This window comes from Aphanomyces invadans (genome assembly GCF_000520115.1).
Source record: "Aphanomyces invadans strain NJM9701 unplaced genomic scaffold supercont1.16, whole genome shotgun sequence".
NCBI lineage: Eukaryota > Oomycota > Saprolegniomycetes > Saprolegniales > Verrucalvaceae > Aphanomyces > Aphanomyces invadans.
In genome coordinates this window covers 465,423-483,614 of record NW_008580161.1, presented here as the reverse complement: position 1 = coordinate 483,614, position 18,192 = coordinate 465,423, and the positions used below count along the sequence as shown (strand labels likewise).

The window sequence follows — 18,192 nt, the reverse complement described above, 5'->3', positions numbered from 1 at the left end:
CAGCGTTCCTTGCGTGGGAGATGACTTGGGCCGCGCGGTTGGTGAGCTGAGGGTGCCGATGCAAAAAACGGCGGTACCATCCTGCGGACAACTCGTTGGATTCAGTCGATGGTAGACTTGATTTGCATTGACAATGACCGCATGACTGTCAGTTGAGCGGCCGTTGCATAGCACCGATCCACGCGACCGAGTCTTCTTCACAACCGCTTGGCAGAACTCCTTTGGGCCACGCTGATTCCCTTCAACAACATCACCAACCATGACAGCACGGATATCCTTCATCAAAGTTGCGTACAGAATCCGCGTTTGCTGTTGAACAACCGCACCGTTTGTGCTCTCCATCACAGCGTAGACAGCCCAAAGGAGGTCATCCTTAAAGTACCGACCCCCGCGTGGGGGTGGCGCTATGTTTGGCTGCACGACAAGGATGAACAGATTTGAATCTGACCAGAGGTTTTTGGTTGTGCAAGCTTTGCAGCGATAAAAGGTTGAAAGTTGATGGGCTTGATTGGTTTGGTGTAAATTGGCAAAACTTAAATCCACGTTACTATATGTATTTTGGTCGCTTCGTGAATGTCGAATCCAAAGAGATCATCTCTTTGACCCATATGAGAGGTCAATTGTAGCCAGATCCGGGTTTGTTGCACGAGTGATAGGCATTTAGCCAGTCCATTTGGTACTCATTAACTCAGTTGTTGAAATGCGTTATTGTGAATGCACCGTTGTGGAGTCGCATGTCTTGAATGAAGTTCTCTTAGCTAATTGAGTCAGAATATTTTTCGCTGCGTCCTCCCGACTCGATCTTTTTCCCTCTTTTCTTTTCATCGTAAACATGAATCTCGGACCGCTACTGTACCCAGTTTCATCTACTTTGGCGCGGGATGTTACATTCTAACGACAACTGCGCAGTCACTGATAGATTTCATGATTTGATTGGCTTTGACCTTGACGATATGAAGAGCGAACAATGTGGTCCAAGCTGCGTTTACATTTTTGTCCACACCTGTGGCCAGAAAAATGTTAGAATCATCGCTAGTATTGAATTGTCCTACCGCCTATTAATAGGGAAAATATTTATCATTGGCCAATCACGCGCCTTGATTTGGTTTACCAATAATTATTGGTCAAAAGTGTTGTGACGGCTCGAATTTGGAAAATCGGTCAATTCTGAATTTAGTCGACTGCATTCAAGGCGTTCTCCGTTCCATTTATCTGTTCATGCACATCTGCACAAGGTGAGATGAGATCATACCGTTGACTTCTTGACTTGGGAGCACAAACGCTGGCGCAGCTCCATGCTGTCCAGGGTACCCGATGAAAATGCTCTACATGGGCAAGGCTCAGACTGAGACCGTCCTGATCGAACTATCCGATTCTCGTTCGTAACACGCACACTTCATTGGTTATAAAGATTGTATTATCAGCATTGTTAACCAATCAAAATATAAGAAGAACGGAATCGGTTTTTCGACCCGAATATGCGTTTTTTCAACTTGTTTGGATGGTGAGAGCACAGAGGATGCCGGATGCTGTATTCGGATTTCAACGAATAGTCGGAAAGTAATGAATCGCCTACTGTAAACAAGATATACCTTATATTAATAAAACAAATCTTCAACGCCGACGGTCCAATCCAATATCGGATTGAATTGCGAGCGACACACATGGGAGTCCCCGCGTTCTACCGATGGTTGAGCACCAAGTACCCTTTGACGATCGTGGATGCGGTGGAAGAGAGCGCAATGACGATTGAAGGGAGGAAGCGCTTCAACCTGATTGACATCGAAGGGCCGAACCCGAATGGACAAGAGTTTGATAACTTGTTTATTGACATGAACGGCATCATCCACCCTTGCGCACACCCTGAAAACGGTGAACAGCCTCGCACGGAAGAAGAGATGTTCCTGAGGTTGATGGAATATGTGGATCGTTTGGTTGCGTGCGTTCGTCCTCGACGTTTGCTGTATATGGCGATCGATGGTGTCGCGCCCCGCGCGAAAATGAACCAACAACGCTCGCGTCGTTTCCGATCGGCACAGGAAGCCAAGCAACATGCTGAAGTTGACAAAGAAGTGCGAGAGTACATGGAGACTTTAGGGCAGAAGCCTCCGCCGAAGCAAACGCCGTGGGACTCCAACGTGATCACGCCTGGGACAAAATTCATGGCCAAGTTGTCCAAGTACATGCGTTTTTACGTCCGCGATCGCATGAACAATTGCCCTGCGTGGAAGCACTTTAAGGTACGATTGATTTGTCTCGAATATTGTTTCTCATCTGTGCTGTAGGTCGTGTTTTCCGATGCGAGTGTGCCTGGTGAAGGTGAGCATAAGCTCATGTCGTACATCCGCACCCAACGCAGCCAGCCTGGCTACGACCCAAATCAACACCATGTGCTCCATGGTCTCGACGCCGATTTGATTATGCTGGGTCTGGCCACCCACGAGGCCAAGTTCTCTGTATTGCGAGAAGAGGTGCTCTTTGGACGGGCCAAGTTTGAAAAGGATCAAAAGGCGAATCAGTTCAAGTTGGACGCCAATGGTGTCCCTGACGCGATCAAACGTAAGCGCGGTGAGTTTGGCGAACACGACTCGAGCTCGACGGCATCGACGTTGAAACCCCTTCAGTTCCTCCACGTGAGCATCCTGCGCGAATACCTAGCGATCGAATTCGAGGTAGGTTCGCTTGAGCGTCGCTGGTGTTGTTGGTCTTGAATATGTATCTCGTTTCCACGGTGGTGAGATCCATGCGATTCGTGTTGCAGGAACACCCCGATTCGAGTGCCAGTTGCTTGGTGGGTTTCTTGCAGTCTCTGTGATGCACAGCGAAGTGTCGTTAACGATCTGTGGCAATTCAGTTCGCCCTGGTGTTTCGAATGCGTCGCAACTGACCAGCACTAATTTGAATGGTTGACACAGCCTCTGCAAGCGCGGCTTCCGTTCCCGTACGACTTTGAACGCATCATCGACGACTTTGTGTTTTTATGCTTTTTTGTCGGCAACGATTTCTTGCCTCATTTGCCGTGCATGGACATCCGAGACGGTGCTGTCGACTACCTTCTGCTGCTATATGCCAAACTCCTGCCGTCCCTTGGCGGGTACTTGACGTTGCCTGGGGGTGAAATCGATCTGGAAAAGGCCGATGTGATCTTGGCTGAGGTCGGGACAGTCGAAGAAGTGATTTTCCAGCGCCGCGTCGCCAAAGAGCGTGAAAACATGGTACGCATTGCCTTCTTTGTGTGATGGACAAAGTCTCAATTGTGTGAGCAGATGCGGGAAGCAAGGCAATTGAGCCAAAGTCAACGGGAAAAAGTCCTAGGGTCTACGATGAAAGACGAGGCGGTCGCCGTGACGAAGCGACTGAAGGGAAGTGCTGGAAAGGACATCGTCACGGCCGTGGTAGACGACGACGACGGTAGCGCAGACGTTGCCAATGACGATGCTGAAGAAGGAACGCCGGCGAAGGTGTTGACCCCCGCCGAGCAACGGGAAGCCAAATATCGCCACATGACACCTGAAATGGCGCTCAAGCTTCGCGTGAAGGAAAAAGAAGAGAAAAAATTGGAGCAGCTCAAGCAAGAAATTAAGGACAACGTGCGGCTCGGCGAGCCGGGGTGGAAAACGCGGTACTACGAGGACAAGCTCAAGGCCCATGACATTGAAACTGGTAACGAATACATCGCACGTAGAACAAGTCTGACGAAGTATAGGTGGCGGGCGCGAAAAGGTGTTTCAGTCGTACGTGGAGGGCCTGTGCTGGGTCATGCGGTACTACTACTCCGGTGTGGCGTCTTGGCAGTGGTTTTACCCGTTCCACTATGCTCCCTTTGCATCGGATCTCAAAAACATTGATCGATTCAAGATCTCATTCGACGTTGGTCAACCCTTTTGCCCGTTTGAGCAGCTCATGGGGGTATTCCCGGCCGACTCGCGCCACGCCATTCCCAAGCCGTACCAGGTATGAAGATTATGAAGTGTTGTTGGAGATGCAATCATTTGACGTACCATTCGATTCGTCCTGCAGTGGCTGCTGACCGATGCGGAGTCACCCATCATTGACTTTTACCCTGAAGACATTCCTGTCGATCCAAATGGAAAGGCCCAGCCATGGTGCGTAAGGCCATCCGATGACGTTCGTTGCTTCACCCGTTTGTGGTATGCGCAGGCTATGGGTTGTGCTGCTTCCTTTCATTGACGAGTCCCGCCTCTTGGACGCGATGCGACCGATCAACGATAAACTTACGGACGCCGAGAAGAAGCGCAACGAGCGATACGGCAAAGAACTGCTGTTTTTTCACTCGTCGATGGCTGGGGACCACCCGTTGCCGTCGGTGAGCGGACTGCAGTCTGTTGACCTGTCCCATGATACGTTTGGAATCTTTGGCCGAGTGCACTATCTCGAGTCGTGCGATTTCCCGCTCAAGTGCACGGTTCCGAGCCCGCAAACGTCCAAACTCGAGCTCCAAGATGTGCCCAACAACCAGTGCCTCAGCTTTCACTTTGAAATGCCCCGTGCAGGTTCTGGGTTGCCAGGAAATATTCTTTGAAATGGATCATCGTCTGCGTAGGTTTGCATCGGTCATCGTGGCTCGATGGCGCGGTTGTGCCGCCACCGGTACTCAGGACCCCAGAAGACCGGTCGATCACGGTCCCCAAAATGGGTTTCAAGTCCATTTCAATCGTCGACTTGGCTGGGGCTGCCGCCGGGGCCACCGCAACACGCACCCGAGGCTTCCGTCAGCCATTCGGAGGAGGGTATCAGGGCAACAACAACAGCAGCAGCAACCGCAACTATAACAACCAACACGGGGGTGGGTCCTCACAGCAATACAGTAGCTCCCGCCCCAGCAACAATTATCAAAGCGGCGGTGGACGAGCCCCCCCCAGTTACCACCACAACCCTCCACCATCGTCAGGAGGCCCGCCGCCATTTGGCCGGCGTCCACCTCAAGCCGGAAACAGCGGTGGATTTTACCCGAGCAATACTACAGGAAGAGGCCGCAGCCCCCCTCGACGAGACTACGAGTACAACCAACGGTCTCCACCGCGAAGATATCCTTCCTACCAACAGGCTCCGCATCGCACTGAATTGGCCCCTGGCGTACCCCGCGGCTTCGGTCCCCCTGGGGGTCTTCTCCCTCGTCCTCCTTCATCCGGCGGGGGTTTTGGGCCTCCCCGTCCCAACTTGGACGCGCTGCGCCAGGGTCTGCGCAACATGCACGCCCAACGGCAAGGACCCAACGCTCCGCCACCCTCGAATAGCGGCCGCCCGTACACCCACCAAGCCCCGCCGCCGTCGCGAAGATATGACCGCTAAAAGCGTTTGTATTCTCGTCACAGTCCTAACAATACTCTCGAGTGTTTCACACATCAGTCTGTTGGCTCAGCTAAATCTGAGCTCTCCGTTGGTCCATCTCTATGGAACTTGAGCGCATACCTGAACTCCTGCAGCGCTTGAACCTAAAACCCACACATGCACTCGGCCAGCTTGCGGCGAACGACATGGAGCAACTTTGCCGCATGGAGGTCGACCAATGGCCACATTGTGCGCAGCGTTTGAGGTCCCGCCACGGACGCTAACAGCGCGACATCGGGTCGGGGAAGCGGCACCACGAGCCCGCCTTGTCCTGCCAGGTTGACGGCGACTGCCAACTGGTCGTTGAGATCGTCCATGTCGATATGGTGGTGGTGGCGGAGCATGGTCTCGTCAAGCGTCGTCACAGGGCATCGCACACGGAATTGAATCTGCAGAGACACGTCGTCACAGGATCGAAACCTCGTGCATGCTGTGGCTAGCGTACATGAGTCGGCGACACGTGAACAAGCTCGAAGCGGTCGTCGGCGCGAACTAGTTTCGCACACCCTTCCGCATCAGAGAGGGCAGCATGGTCCTCCGCAAGGGACTGGAGGTCGCTCTGCACGGTCGCAAAGTCAAAATCGGTTCCGATCACGGCCAGCTGCGTCGACGGCGCGCACGGCCACGCCCCCGTGTTGACCACTTGGATGCTACACACCCCGCGGGCGATGAAATTATCATAACCAACATTGTGCTCCGTACCGGCGCTTGCCACTGAGCTGAAAGACATAACGTTGTGTCGGGTCTTCTTTCAAGTACAAAATGCCTTTAGCGCGCAACAGTGTCGGCGGCAAGCGATTCCCGATGTACGAGTGGAGCGCGGCGAGCGATATGGGAGTTTTCGATTCAAACACGTCCGTGGCCCATGTGTCGCGGGCGACCGTGTACTGGTCAGGTCTACTCAATCGCCAGGAACATCCTTCAGACGAGCATGTCAACGACGTATTGAACATTGCGACAATTGAATTGCCCAACCTGCAAGAACTCTCTGCCAAGGCCACATTTACGTTTATCTATGCAATCCAACTTACGTGGCAGTCGTACGGCGCAGCGACGACACTTCGGACGTATTCCAATGCGCCTGAACGCTCTCGTGGCTCACGGCATTGTAAATTCCATCCGGCGGCGAAATGTCCAAAATGCGAGGCAAGTACACGTCGCAATAGGACGTCTCGTGCACGTGGACCCCCGCCGGTGCGATCTGCTGGACAATCGCGCGGGCCGCCGCCTGTCGCTCTACTCATAGAAGTTCACGCGGGGCATTTGTAGGTGAAAGTGGCCTTGTACCTGGATCGTCCGCGAGCAAGTCCATCTTGTTCAACAGCACGACATCCGCGCATTGCAGTTGGTTCCTCGCCACGGCGCACAATTCGTTGTCCAAGAGCGCTTCTGCATCGACAACTGTCACGACAGAGTCCAATCGCGCCCGAGTCATTTTGCCAAATCGGGCTTGGATTGCTTGGATGAGGGCCAGTGGATCCGTCGTGCCTAGTAGACATGAAAGCCACAGCCGTGACAACGCCGCCCATGAAAAATCGACGGAATGCGTGGCGAAGCATTTGCAAACGGGGTAAAAATCTGTTGATAGAGGTGGGAAGTATGCGTACCACTGGTTTCGACCACCAAATAGTCCATGACCAGACCATCGTCCTGGAACAGCACTTGCCACACAACGTCCTTGAACTCGCTCGTGTCGTCGAGGTCAAGACGCACCGGACAGCACATGCACCCGTTCTCCATGAGAAATCCGCCTTCTGCGGTACGGGTCTTCGAGTCCGTGACGAGCTGCTCGTCCACGTTGAGTGCAGCAACGTCACTCACGCAGCAGCAAACACGCAGGTTCAAGCGATTCTTCAGAATGTGCTTGAGCAAGGTCGTCTTACCACTGCCGAGAAATCCCGTGAGGATGGTCACAGGAAGCTGGCGCGTTGGTGCAGCCATATACATCTTCTCGTAGTGCAGCACCAGGTTGATGCGGTCGACATCACGTTGGCTCATACTTCGAGTTTATATCGCAAGAAAGCAATTTTGTCAATGGCCCGGATAAAAATCCGGATACCTTGCCAATCTCTGCATAGTAATTGCATTTTTGAATTCGCACAAGATGGCCACTGTTGACGAGCTCAGCGACTGCCTGCGGATTCACGTGTTCCGCTCAACGAAGAAGCAAGTACCGATCGTAATCAAGGAGGGCTCTGAAAAGGCGAGCAACTCTGGGACAGAGTCGCGGCGGAAGCAAGGGGCTGAGTTCTGGGCAGACTTTCGCGAAGCAGCCATTGCTGTCAGCGGCGACGAAGGTATGGAAAAAAGCGATATTGTGCACGCTCCCCAATACCAGTAGAACATCATATGCCTGCGTAGAGATTACAACACAAACGTTAGTCCTGGAGGAATTGGAAGAACGATATAAAGCGTTGCTTGCCGAGACAGATCATCTGAAGCGCAAAGTCAAAGCCCGCAGTTCAGAGGTGTACTTCGATTCACGGATCCATGAACTTCAGGAAGAGAGCGAGCGAGCGTGGGAAGCGCAAATGGAAGCCGGGAAAAAGACGTTGGAGCGTTTAGAGGTCCAGTTGGCGGCGGTGCAGCAAGAAGTTGATGCGTTGGATTCCGCATTGCTGCAGGCGCATGCCCCAGGTGTCGACTTCATGGCTGTATACACAAGATCACATGATTAAACCTCGCATTTAGACCGCGCGACAATTCTCGGGTACAACTTAGAGCTAGGGAAAGTGCTTCAGCTTCGGGTGGAAGAAAAGAAAGACGTTTTGGCGGCACTGGACAATTCCAAGCGAAAACTAACCGACCGACGCAATTCGCAATCTCTCGTCGCCACTGAAGTACCGTCAGAAAGGTTACAAGAGCTCAAAGCTAAACGCAGTCGGCTTCGAGAATCCATCATATCATTGACCCCATCGGGTGCCAACCGTGACGCTGAGGCCAACGAAGTATGACCTGCCATTTTGAAATGTGCAGCTCGATGGATATGTTTGCCCGTAGGAAGGAGCAATTGCGCTGTCCAAGCGTCTAAAACAAGCACAAGAGACACTGAGTGCGCGTGAGGCCAAGGCGGCAAGGATCAAGTCACAAATGCGAAAGCTCGTGCAAGTGCAGGCGTCCGATAGAAATGTTGCCGCAGTGCTCTTGCAACTCCTGTTTGACCATGGCGGCGAGTGGACAAAAAAGGAGCTCCAGTCCGAAGTAGCCACTCAAGCTCAAGTGGACGAAAGCATTGTTATTCGAGCACTGTACTCCCTTGTCGCCAGTGGACTGGTGCACCTGGATCGGTCCAGCGCTCAAGGCCTTGTCACGTCGCTATTGATTTAATTCGATGTGTTTAGTTGAATTGTAGCATTCCATCATTGCCCTGTCAATCAACCATCCGCAGTGCATTGAGCAGCCCATGCACTTGCCCTGTGGGCATTGCATTCAATAGCGTGGACGTACACGGCGGGTTAGCAATTCTAGTGCGAACAATTCGGCCTCTATATTCCTGCGAGTGCACGGTCGAGCATGATATGCTATGATCGCTCGCACACTTCTCAACAAGCTCAAACACACCACACGACTATCCTGGTGGTGGCAGACTAAAGTTCGTGCATCAAGCGGTGGAAGGCATTCTTATGTAACGTGGTTTCACGGTCTGCATCTGGGACCTGGACAAGGAGCGATGGCCTCTCCCCGGACATGTCTATCGACGAGTCTGGGAGGAGGTATGCGTCAGGCTCGGATGTCACCGAACTTGGCTGTCATGAAACTTGTAGGAGATTGAGGTAAGACTAATTCTTGATGGAGGAAGAATTCCACGAGGGAAATATCCCTGGAAGAATTATGGTCTTGTGATTGAATGAAAATCATCCCCTATTGCGAATCAAATTGAACTATTGATCAAAATTTGACTCATTTTGACCAATCACGATTGATCAATGCTGACGACAAACATCGCCTCAATTGACGACAGCCGCACCACCTCCTTGCCATGGCAGCTCCATCGATCTTCGACTTTCCAGAGTCCGCGTTCGTGGATGCCGCGGCCTGCGGTGATCTCGACCATGTGAACCACCTCCTGGCGTCAACGTCGCCATTCCTCACTGCAGAAGTGATCAATAAGGTGGACAAGGACGGCAAGTCTGCGTTCCACTACGCGTGCCTCAACGACGACGCCAACCTGTTGCGGATTCTGTTGGCGGACGACCGCGTGGACGTTCGATTGGTGTCACGCAACGGCGATTCTGGATTCCACATGGCCGCGCTATACTCTTCACTCAAGGCTCTCGAGGTGCTCCACGCTGACGGTCGCCTTAACGTAAACGCGCAAAACCAGTACGGCGAAACCCCGTTGCATCTCTGCGCAGGATCGGGCGACAAAAGTGCACACCGCACAGCCGACTTGTTGCTTCACTTTGGCGCTGATCTCACTGTCACGGACAAGTGGGGCCGTGGTCCCAAGGACGTCAGTCATGACAATGCCGAGAACCCCATAGTCGAGACGTTCAATCAGTACTTGAGCGACCGCAGTCGGTGCTCGGAAGAGCAAGCTGAGGCTATCAATAAGACCACCTCGTCATATCGAGCGAAACTAGAAGAAGAGCGGGCGGTAGCGGCTTTGCAAGCGCAAACTCGGCCGAAGATGGGCATGATGATGTCTCTAGGTGGCTTGAAAGGCGTTCAACTTAAAAAAACTGAGACAGTGGTAAAAGCCATGTTCAAGGCCGACGAAGGCAAGGTCACTGGCAATGCCAGTGGGGCGACTGCGGACGCAGACGGGCGAAAGGCGCTCTCCAAGTTGATCGACTTTCCGGGGGACTTGGAGGCCATCACTCGCCATGTAGCCAACGTCGAGAATGTCAACCCAGGTGGTGCCGATTCGTACGGGCTCACGGCATTGCACAAGTTTGCATCTTGGAACAAGACCGACTATATCGAGCTGATCTTGCCTGCGCTGTCCCCATCGGAACTGAATGCGCAGTGCCCAGAGGGAAAGACGGCACTTCATTATGCAGTCGAAATGGCGTCCGTTGCTGCTATCAAGGTTCTAGTTGCCGCCAACATCGATCGCGACATCAAGGACAACAAGGGGAGAACGGTACAAGACATCCTTGACGGCGCGACGGCGTCGGGAGTCATTGAGCGCATAAGAAGCGCACTTGCTTAGCTGGGGGAGTTTTATTCATGCATGTGCATGTAAATCTCTCTTCTTTCCCTCCATGAAGAGTCCTATGTCCATTCCGTCATCGGCATCGGAGCTTTCCTCAAGCTCGCGTTCATCTCGTCAAGATGAAGTTTTGATTGGCCCCTCTAGAGCCAATCAGACGTAAAGAAAGACTTAAGGGCAGGTCATAGCGATGTGGAAGTGTTACTTAATTGAAGTGGTTCGTCCCATACGACCAATCTGAGCACAGCAGCACAGCCATTCCCTTCGCACAGAGGGACTCTGGGGTCTTTCAATCGGCGCCTTTCAGTGTACACATGAAGGCAATGAAGTTTGGAAGGGTCGTGAATGGATAGATTTGAGTCAACGTGTGTGCGGGGAGATGCATTTGAAAACCTTATTGAAGGGTTTGGAGGATCTTCGTATAAGTTTGCTTCCTTCGAACATGCAAACTTCAACTGTTCGGATAATATTTCTGTTGGGTGGATTAAAATTGCATGTAAGTAATATAGGTGAATTGCCCGAACCGATTTAATGCGCGCGGGAGGAACTCGTCCGGATAATCCTCGCTCGAATGTGATTTGTCGGGTTCAGAATAGGAAACGATTCTCGCGGCGACGACAGACCGGCGGCGGCATCTTCCTTGGCCTTCTTGTTCACCAAGATGGAGAAGAAGCAGGCTGTCGTAGGAGACTACGTGGTCACCGCGCGCATCGGGAGCGGGTCCTTCGCCATTGTGTACAAAGGGTATCACAAAGTGACGAACGTCCCCGTGGCCGTGAAGGCTATCAACAAGCAAAAATTGAATCCCAAGCTGCTGGAAAACCTCGAAAGCGAAATCTCCATCATGCGCCAGATCAATCATCCAAACATCGTCAAACTTTACGATATCAAGAAGACGGAGAAGCACATTTACCTCATGCTTGAATACTGCGATGGCGGGGACCTCCAGCACTTTATCAAGAAGCAACCTAACGGCGTCGTGAGCGAAGACACGGCGCGCCATTTTTTGCGCGAGCTTGCCGATGGATTGCATGTGCTATGGAGCCTCAACCTCATCCATCGTGATTTGAAACCCCAGAACCTTCTCTTGTCTGAGGCTTCCGCGACAGCGTCGTTGAAGATTGGTACGTTCAACGTCCTCCCACTGATATCGACGTACCGTTTGCCATCTCACGTATCATGTTGGTTCCAGCGGATTTTGGATTTGCGCGTCATTTGGAGTCGACGTCTCTCGCGGAAACCCTCTGTGGCTCTCCATTGTACATGGTAGACCACCCCCATCGAATCCAGTCGTAAGGGCATCTCATGCCCCTGATTTTCCACTTTAGGCACCTGAAATCTTGCAATTCCAGAAGTACGACAGCAAAGCCGATCTGTGGAGTGTCGGAACGATTCTGTATGAAATGGTATTGTCAACATCCAACCCCTCCATCGTCCCATCGAATCACGCAGCCTCCGTTGGGATAGGTCGTGGGGCGGCCACCCTTCAATGGGGCCAACCAAGTCCAGCTGCTGCACAACATCCAGCGGGAAAGTGTCCGCTTTCCAAAGGACTTGCCCGTGGGTCGCGACGCGATCAATCTGATGGAGGTCCACGCCGTTTTGTCACGACTCTTCCGTCATGTTGTGTTTACCAACGCCGTAGGGTCTATTGGTGCGGGACCCCAAGCGCCGCATCTCGTTTGACCAGTTCTTCAACGCCCCGTTTCTAAACCGTCCGTCCCCTTCTTCATTAACGGCGTCTGCCGTCGCGTTGCGTTCGTCTATTCCTCTCCATCTTGTTTCCATCAAGTCATGTTGGCCCTGATGTAGCCGCGTCGCTTGTGCGCACCAATCCAGTGGATATTACTCCATCCAGCGACTTGAATGCCAGCAGCCCTGGGGTGGTCGTGACGCCGTCGCAGCTCAAGCTGCATGACTCGTATCGCGCCAGCATGATGCAGTCGTACCGGCGACGCAGCGCGTCGTCATCGACGGCAAATCTCAAGGCGAGTCTGCTCGGTGCGAATCCTCCAGTTGCGTCCCACCACCAGCCCGTGAGCCCGGACCTTGTCCCAATCTCGATGTCGTCTCTTCGCATCAACCCATTCAAGTCAGACACCCCACCGTCCACGCAGAGTTCGTCGACAGAAGCAGCATTGACCATGGTCACGTCGACGTCTGCGCCGGCCAGCGCCGCCACCGGCGGGTATCGCCATCTCATGGCCAGCAGAAGTCCCCAGATAAATGTCACCATGGCCTCGTCTCCGGCCGGCCTACCTGTCGTCGCCGCCAAGCCACTTTCCTCCCCGACAGCGATGTCCCCCACCACAACATCCCCATCCGCCGGCATTGTGCATCCTTTGGCTGATTCAAACGCCCCATCTCATTCGCTTGCCGTCGCGGTCACTCGCAACCTAGGGCTCGAGCTGAATTTGCAGGTACGACAGACCTTTCGACACGATATGTTGTAGATAGTTCAAACGAGAGGTTGCTGGTGATTTGGGTTTCGATGTGGGTGGTCGTCATGGTTACCATGGCGGTGCTAGGTGGACACGATGCTCGCCCGAGTCCAGGCCATCCTGGGAGTTGTCGACTTGTTCATGGGGCCGCCTGCTGACACCAACGGTGGTCTCGTCCTCTCCCATCCATCAGGAACTTCGTCCATCAGCTCGTCGACCAATTCGTCGACGCACTCGTCGCCAGCGTCGTCGTTTGTCGGTCAGGACAAAAGCGGCAGTCGATATCACGCTGCGGCTTCGTCCCCCGAACATGCGCTGCTCCTCGCGATGACGTGTATGCATCTGCTGCACATGGTTGTCGCACAAGAAGACGCGGCGGCCAAGCAAGGCTGGATCAAGGCATTGCTCGTCCAGTGTATCGACAAAGCGGAACAGTGCAAGCAAGACATGCTCGAGGAAAAATCGGCCGGATCCACGACTGCGTCAGTGGAAGATCTTTTGTATGGCCAAGTCGTGCGGTTGGGCAGAGAAGCTGCTGTCCACGAAGTGCTCGGTCAGAAAGGTGCAGACTCTCATCCGACGGTGGCTGCTTGACATTGAACGAACGAGACTCGATAGGCCTGGCAAGCGATCTCTACTCCCGCGCGCAGCTTTTGCTGGAAAGCATCTTAATCGCCGCCTCGACCATCACGCTCCAACACGACGACCGCCTCCGCCTCGTGCACTTTTGGCATGCATTCAACCAGCGCCTGGTGCAGTGCAGCATAAACGAGCCGCCCCACCACACTGTCTCCTCATATGGGTCGCAGTCGCACCCTCCACCAAAAGTCGGTGGCTCCACCTGAAATGAGTATTCCCTTAATGTATTAGTTTATCGTACCGGTGCCTCCAGTCCCACGAAATACATGCTCTGTCAGCGACGACGTCAACATGGATCGGTGCGCAAGGTTGGTATGCACGGGGGAGGCCCACCTTTCGTGGACCGACGGCGCTTGCTTCAGCCATGCTACTACCTGACCATAATGAAACTACATGGGGAAGGATGGATCAGGCACCGACTGAAGCGGTCCAGCATCCTCGTTACCCCAAAGTCATCCTGAGCCCGCTGCATCGCATGTCTCGTTACTCCGGTCAAGCCCGCGGCAATCGAGTCACTACAGCATTGATGATATTCAAGGTCGAAGCAGCGCCATGCAACTGCGCAATTCAAGACAGCGATGGCGGTCCATGCGGTTGGCGGGTACTTTTAGCCACGTGAGTTATTCTTAGTTCAATTGCTCGACATAGGACGTTGCCGTCACTCCTCCGTGTACCGACAGGCCCCCCTTCTTACTTGGTGTCGTTGCCAAGTTTGTCGTAGCCACACCCCATCCACTCGCTTTCCGTTCCACGTTGCCGCCGACCGTCCGTCGTACCCTGGTCTCTTCATGGAAGCTGGCCCCTTTGGGTTGTACGTCGTCCTGGTGCTGTTCTCATGCTCGATGCCGATTGCGATTGGCGTGTACCTCGCGCGCAGTCGTTATCCGTCGATTCGGTTTTCAAATCCCCACCAGACGGCGTTCTGCAGCTCGATGGCGTCGGTGCTGTCGGTCGGTGGTTCGTGCATGCTCTTGGACCAGCACAACGTCGCATGCGGCACGTTTAACGCGTTCCTGTACGTGTTTGTGATGGTGACGCTGTTCGGACTCGCGCTCAACCAGCTCACGCTCGTCCTGACTTTCAACTTAACCCAGCACCTCGTCCAGCACCATGCCGACATCTCCGACCAGTCCAAGGCGAAGTCCGTCGTCCAGATCCAGCGTCTGCGGCGACTTCTCCAGCCTCGCGCACTCGTCATAAAGTGGGCCATGGGCACGCTACTGTGGCTTCTTCCACCTCTGGCCCTCGTAGACCAAGACAGTGTCGGTCGCATGCAGTCGCTCAGTGTCGCTGACTGCGTCGAAGTGCCCCTGAATGTCGCCATGAACTTTGTCTTGCTCACTCTCGTCGCCGTCTTCATTGCGTCCTTCGGCGTTCTTGCGCACTTTCTCTCAAAAGTGATCGACAACTTTGGCCTGCGCAAGCGCTACCAAACGATGGGCCGACTTCTCTCCGTCCTGTTTGTCCTAGAAGCCATCGCGCTGCTGTTTCGGGACACGCCATGGGTGACCAACTACAAGGTCCGATACTTCATCCTGCCGATTGCAGGGTTAGTTGTTGTGGCATGTCAAATCGTGTGGCCACTGCTGCACTCGCGGCGCGAGCTCCCGGTGCACTTTACGTCGGCGGAAGACCACAGCAGCAAACTGGCCGTCCTTGAAGATTACTTGGCCACCCCCGATGGGTACGCGGCATTTTCCGCGTTTGCTCGGCTCGAGTTTAGCTATGAAAACGTTGTGGCGTGGAAGGCAGCGTATGAGTTTCGAATGAACGGCGGCGGCGACGCGTACTCGATCTACAAGGCGTACATGAGCGTCGGAGCCCCCATGGAGACGAACATCCCAGACGTCCTCCGCCAGCATTACCACAAGATATTTTCAAAAGATCGCAAGGGCCAGGTCGTCCTCGGCCTCGAGACTGCCATCGACCACGACCCTGCTGTCTTTGACGCGTTTCGCGAGGCGATTTTGAAACTCATGGTCCTGGACACGTTGCCACGGTTCCAGCACCACGCGCTCGGCAAAAAGTACACCGAGTTTACCCAAGTCCAAGCGAAAGACATGTTGCTCAACAGCGTGATTCACTCGATCGAGCTGCCCGACAACTCTGTAGAAATGGAACGCAGTCGTATGTCTGTCACCACGGCAAGCTATCTCTCGCCCGACTAGCGCGGCCAGCTCTTCACAACCAAGGTTTGCGACTCGTCGAGGCCGTCGGTGGCGTCGTCGATCGCCAAGTCGACGAGTGAATACCTCGAATCGACATTCGCCAGCACGTATGCCACGTACTGGCAAGTCAAAGAACGACTGGCCAAGGCCGGAATGGCGCCCCTGATGGCTCGCTTCGTAGTATCGTAGTATCGACTGCTTTTCCCGTGATTGTAGTGCATGCCCCTCGTTGACTCAAGAGCTAGGCGACCCTCACCTGACCCAGCAAAATGCAATGCTTCGACCATGTTTGCCGTGGACGATGCGCGCCTGGATCATCATTTCTAGGTGCTGCACAACATGCCGTCGTCGTTTTCCGTCGATCGCCAGTTGATGGCAGCGATCGGACACACCCGCTGCTGCTGTTCAGGAAAAACTTGTACACACTCAACGATATCTTCACACAGTCATACGCTTGAAGCTTTGCAACTGCACGACGTGGAATCCTTTCGGGAGGCCCCTCGAGATCACGCGCACTACTTGAGTAAGGCCGTGAACTGGGTCATGTGGCGCTGGACGCCCGGAATGTCGTACAAAATCGAAGGGTCCTCAGGTAGCGCGAGACGCAACTTGCTGCCGTTTCCGACCCGCACGTCGTGTTCAAAGGCACCGATGACGGCAACCGCGACCTCGTGGGCGTCCGGTCGATCGGCTAAGTCTGCCGCGTGGCGCAATCGTCCAGCGGGGTAAACTTGTTGCACGCCACGGAACTGGCTGTCATGGGACGCGACTTGGATATGCGCTCGTTCCCATCGTGTCATTTCGCTCTGAACGAACACTTTGGTCGACAGCCAGAGCGCCTGGTCGAGCATCACGGATGGCGAGTACGGCTCGCCGTACGCTTCATAGAACAGCACGGCAGTTTCCGCGAGTCGCACTTTGAGCATGCGGCTGCCGTGGTCGCGGGGAAGCACGAGTTGGCGCGGCAACGCCGCAGACCCTTGGTTGTGGACTTGCAGCGTCTGCGCGACCAGCACAATGTCGATGGAGGCGACACCCGTTCCAACTTGCACGACATGGTGCGCCAAGTGATGGAACTGCTCAAAGCGACGGATCGACGCTTCAATGACGATGGGGACGGTCCAGTATTCGATATGGCCGACAATGTGCGACACGAAGAGGAGTTGGCGGTACATGTGCTGGACCAAGTCGGTGCGACACAGCACTTGCTTGATGTGGGCCATGATGTCCGAATACACACTTCGCGGGCACTTGTCGCCGCCCTTGGTGGAAAACGACGTCAACGTGCTCCACAGAGTCTCCATGTACGTTTTGATTTTTCCGTCCCCGGGGACGCCAGGCATCGGCAGGACGTGCTTGGATTTGCCAAACATGCCCACTTCAAACTCGATGGTTTTGGGGAGGTGGTTCTTGACCAAGTCGGCGAGTTGGAACGTCTCGTACGACATGACGGTGTGGCAGTACCGGCAGTGCAGCATCTTGCCACCAACGTGGATGTCGAGGGTTTGCGTCGAGTGCAAATGGGTCGTGCACACCGGGCACTCGGTGATCGGCAGCTGGAATGCCATCGACTCGATCGACAGGTCAGGGTACACGTCCAAGACGAGCGCGACAAGCGGTGACGGCGTGGATGGGTTTGCCTTGTACTCGGCTTCCAGCTTTAAAACAGCTCTGTAGAGCTCTTCCTTGGACGCGGCGACGTCGCTCACGTCCGTGTAGACTGCCTGGAGGCGATTCATAAAAGCTTGGACTTGCGCGATTGTCGCAGCGGACTTGGTGGGGACAACTGCTCGCTTCTTGGGCGTCGCGTTCGCGCCTTCCACAATGAGTTTGGCCACATCGACCAACTCGTCCAAAACGGAGGAGGAAGAGGGCAGGGTCCAGTGGGCAGAAGCCTGGGATGCTCCAAACACCGCGACAAGTTTCTGGATGGCCGTGTTACTGGGGCAATGCAGCTCGAGCTGGACGCCGTTCCGGCCAGACAATACGTACAACTGGTGGCCATTCGGGGCGAGAACCGACGTTGGCGTCGCAAAGGAACCGACGATACCGTCTTTGTGAAACACGGTCAGGGTTTGGCCCAGAATGACCACTTGGCACCACTTCCACGACGCCGCTTTCGAGAAGAACGTCGACTTGGACGCCTTGATCCACCAGTCGACGCGATACGTCGGTCGGTCATCGACGAGCGCCGCGATGGGAATCGCATCATGGTCGATGCTCGGTCCGACCTCGGTGGCCTCAACAATCGCGATCGCCGTGGCGGCAGCAGCTAGCGGAGCAACGGTGGTGGCCATGGCAAGCCAAGCGGAAGTGGTGTGAACACATTACAGCCGTGTCCAGACTTCAGCAATTGGTCGCACGAAGCCATCGCCGGCGTGCCCCCCCCAGAATCTGATCCCTGACGGGAAATCCCGATATGTCGAAATAAAAATAC

At 54.2% G+C, this 18,192-nt stretch overlaps 7 protein-coding genes across 8 annotated transcripts; 5 read left to right on the top strand and 2 right to left on the bottom strand.

Moving 5' to 3' along the window:
• Positions 1 to 1,649: 1,649 nt before the first annotated feature.
• Positions 1,650 to 5,610, top strand: H310_08099 (hypothetical protein). The gene is made up of 8 exons (XM_008873727.1): positions 1,650 to 2,240; positions 2,286 to 2,672; positions 2,916 to 3,215; positions 3,267 to 3,663; positions 3,707 to 3,954; positions 4,021 to 4,106; positions 4,162 to 4,514; positions 4,565 to 5,610. The coding sequence occupies exons 1-8, from the start codon at positions 1,665 to 1,667 to the stop codon at positions 5,311 to 5,313; spliced, it is 3,096 nt and encodes a 1,031-aa protein (XP_008871949.1). The 5' UTR covers positions 1,650 to 1,664; the 3' UTR covers positions 5,314 to 5,610.
• H310_08098 lies at positions 5,304 to 7,369 on the bottom strand. 2 transcript variants are annotated; one of them, XM_008873726.1, is made up of 7 exons: positions 6,960 to 7,369; positions 6,640 to 6,840; positions 6,384 to 6,588; positions 6,055 to 6,249; positions 5,798 to 6,002; positions 5,434 to 5,741; positions 5,355 to 5,371 (listed from the first exon to the last, which is right to left on the bottom strand). In XM_008873726.1, exons 1-6 carry the CDS (start codon positions 7,348 to 7,350, stop codon positions 5,457 to 5,459), a joined length of 1,482 nt encoding a protein of 493 aa, XP_008871948.1. In that variant the 5' UTR covers positions 7,351 to 7,369; the 3' UTR covers positions 5,355 to 5,371; positions 5,434 to 5,456. The 2 variants fall into 2 exon arrangements, with proteins under 2 accessions (XP_008871947.1, XP_008871948.1); XM_008873725.1 differs by having other exon boundaries at positions 5,304 to 5,741.
• Positions 7,370 to 7,446: 77 nt separating this feature from the next.
• Positions 7,447 to 8,710, top strand: H310_08097 (hypothetical protein). Its single transcript, XM_008873724.1, has 4 exons — positions 7,447 to 7,649; positions 7,714 to 7,989; positions 8,044 to 8,300; positions 8,353 to 8,710. Exons 1-4 carry the CDS (start codon positions 7,457 to 7,459, stop codon positions 8,677 to 8,679), a joined length of 1,053 nt encoding a protein of 350 aa, XP_008871946.1. The 5' UTR covers positions 7,447 to 7,456; the 3' UTR covers positions 8,680 to 8,710.
• A 587-nt stretch (positions 8,711 to 9,297) lies between these two features.
• Positions 9,298 to 10,732, top strand: H310_08096 (hypothetical protein). The gene has a single exon (XM_008873723.1). It carries the CDS (start codon positions 9,332 to 9,334, stop codon positions 10,505 to 10,507), a length of 1,176 nt encoding a protein of 391 aa, XP_008871945.1. The 5' UTR covers positions 9,298 to 9,331; the 3' UTR covers positions 10,508 to 10,732.
• Positions 10,733 to 11,102: 370 nt separating this feature from the next.
• H310_08095 (ULK/ULK protein kinase) lies at positions 11,103 to 14,185 on the top strand. The gene is made up of 8 exons (XM_008873722.1): positions 11,103 to 11,631; positions 11,700 to 11,773; positions 11,836 to 11,913; positions 11,975 to 12,097; positions 12,153 to 12,264; positions 12,320 to 12,927; positions 13,036 to 13,510; positions 13,567 to 14,185. The coding sequence occupies exons 1-8, from the start codon at positions 11,169 to 11,171 to the stop codon at positions 13,791 to 13,793; spliced, it is 2,160 nt and encodes a 719-aa protein (XP_008871944.1). The 5' UTR covers positions 11,103 to 11,168; the 3' UTR covers positions 13,794 to 14,185.
• A 49-nt stretch (positions 14,186 to 14,234) lies between these two features.
• Positions 14,235 to 16,068, bottom strand: H310_08094 (hypothetical protein). Its single transcript, XM_008873721.1, has one exon. The coding sequence runs from the start codon at positions 14,945 to 14,947 to the stop codon at positions 14,468 to 14,470; it is 480 nt and encodes a 159-aa protein (XP_008871943.1). The 5' UTR covers positions 14,948 to 16,068; the 3' UTR covers positions 14,235 to 14,467.
• Positions 16,069 to 16,178: 110 nt separating this feature from the next.
• H310_08093 (hypothetical protein) lies at positions 16,179 to 18,161 on the top strand. Its single transcript, XM_008873720.1, has one exon. It carries the CDS (start codon positions 16,514 to 16,516, stop codon positions 17,375 to 17,377), a length of 864 nt encoding a protein of 287 aa, XP_008871942.1. The 5' UTR covers positions 16,179 to 16,513; the 3' UTR covers positions 17,378 to 18,161.
• Positions 18,162 to 18,192: the final 31 nt, after the last annotated feature.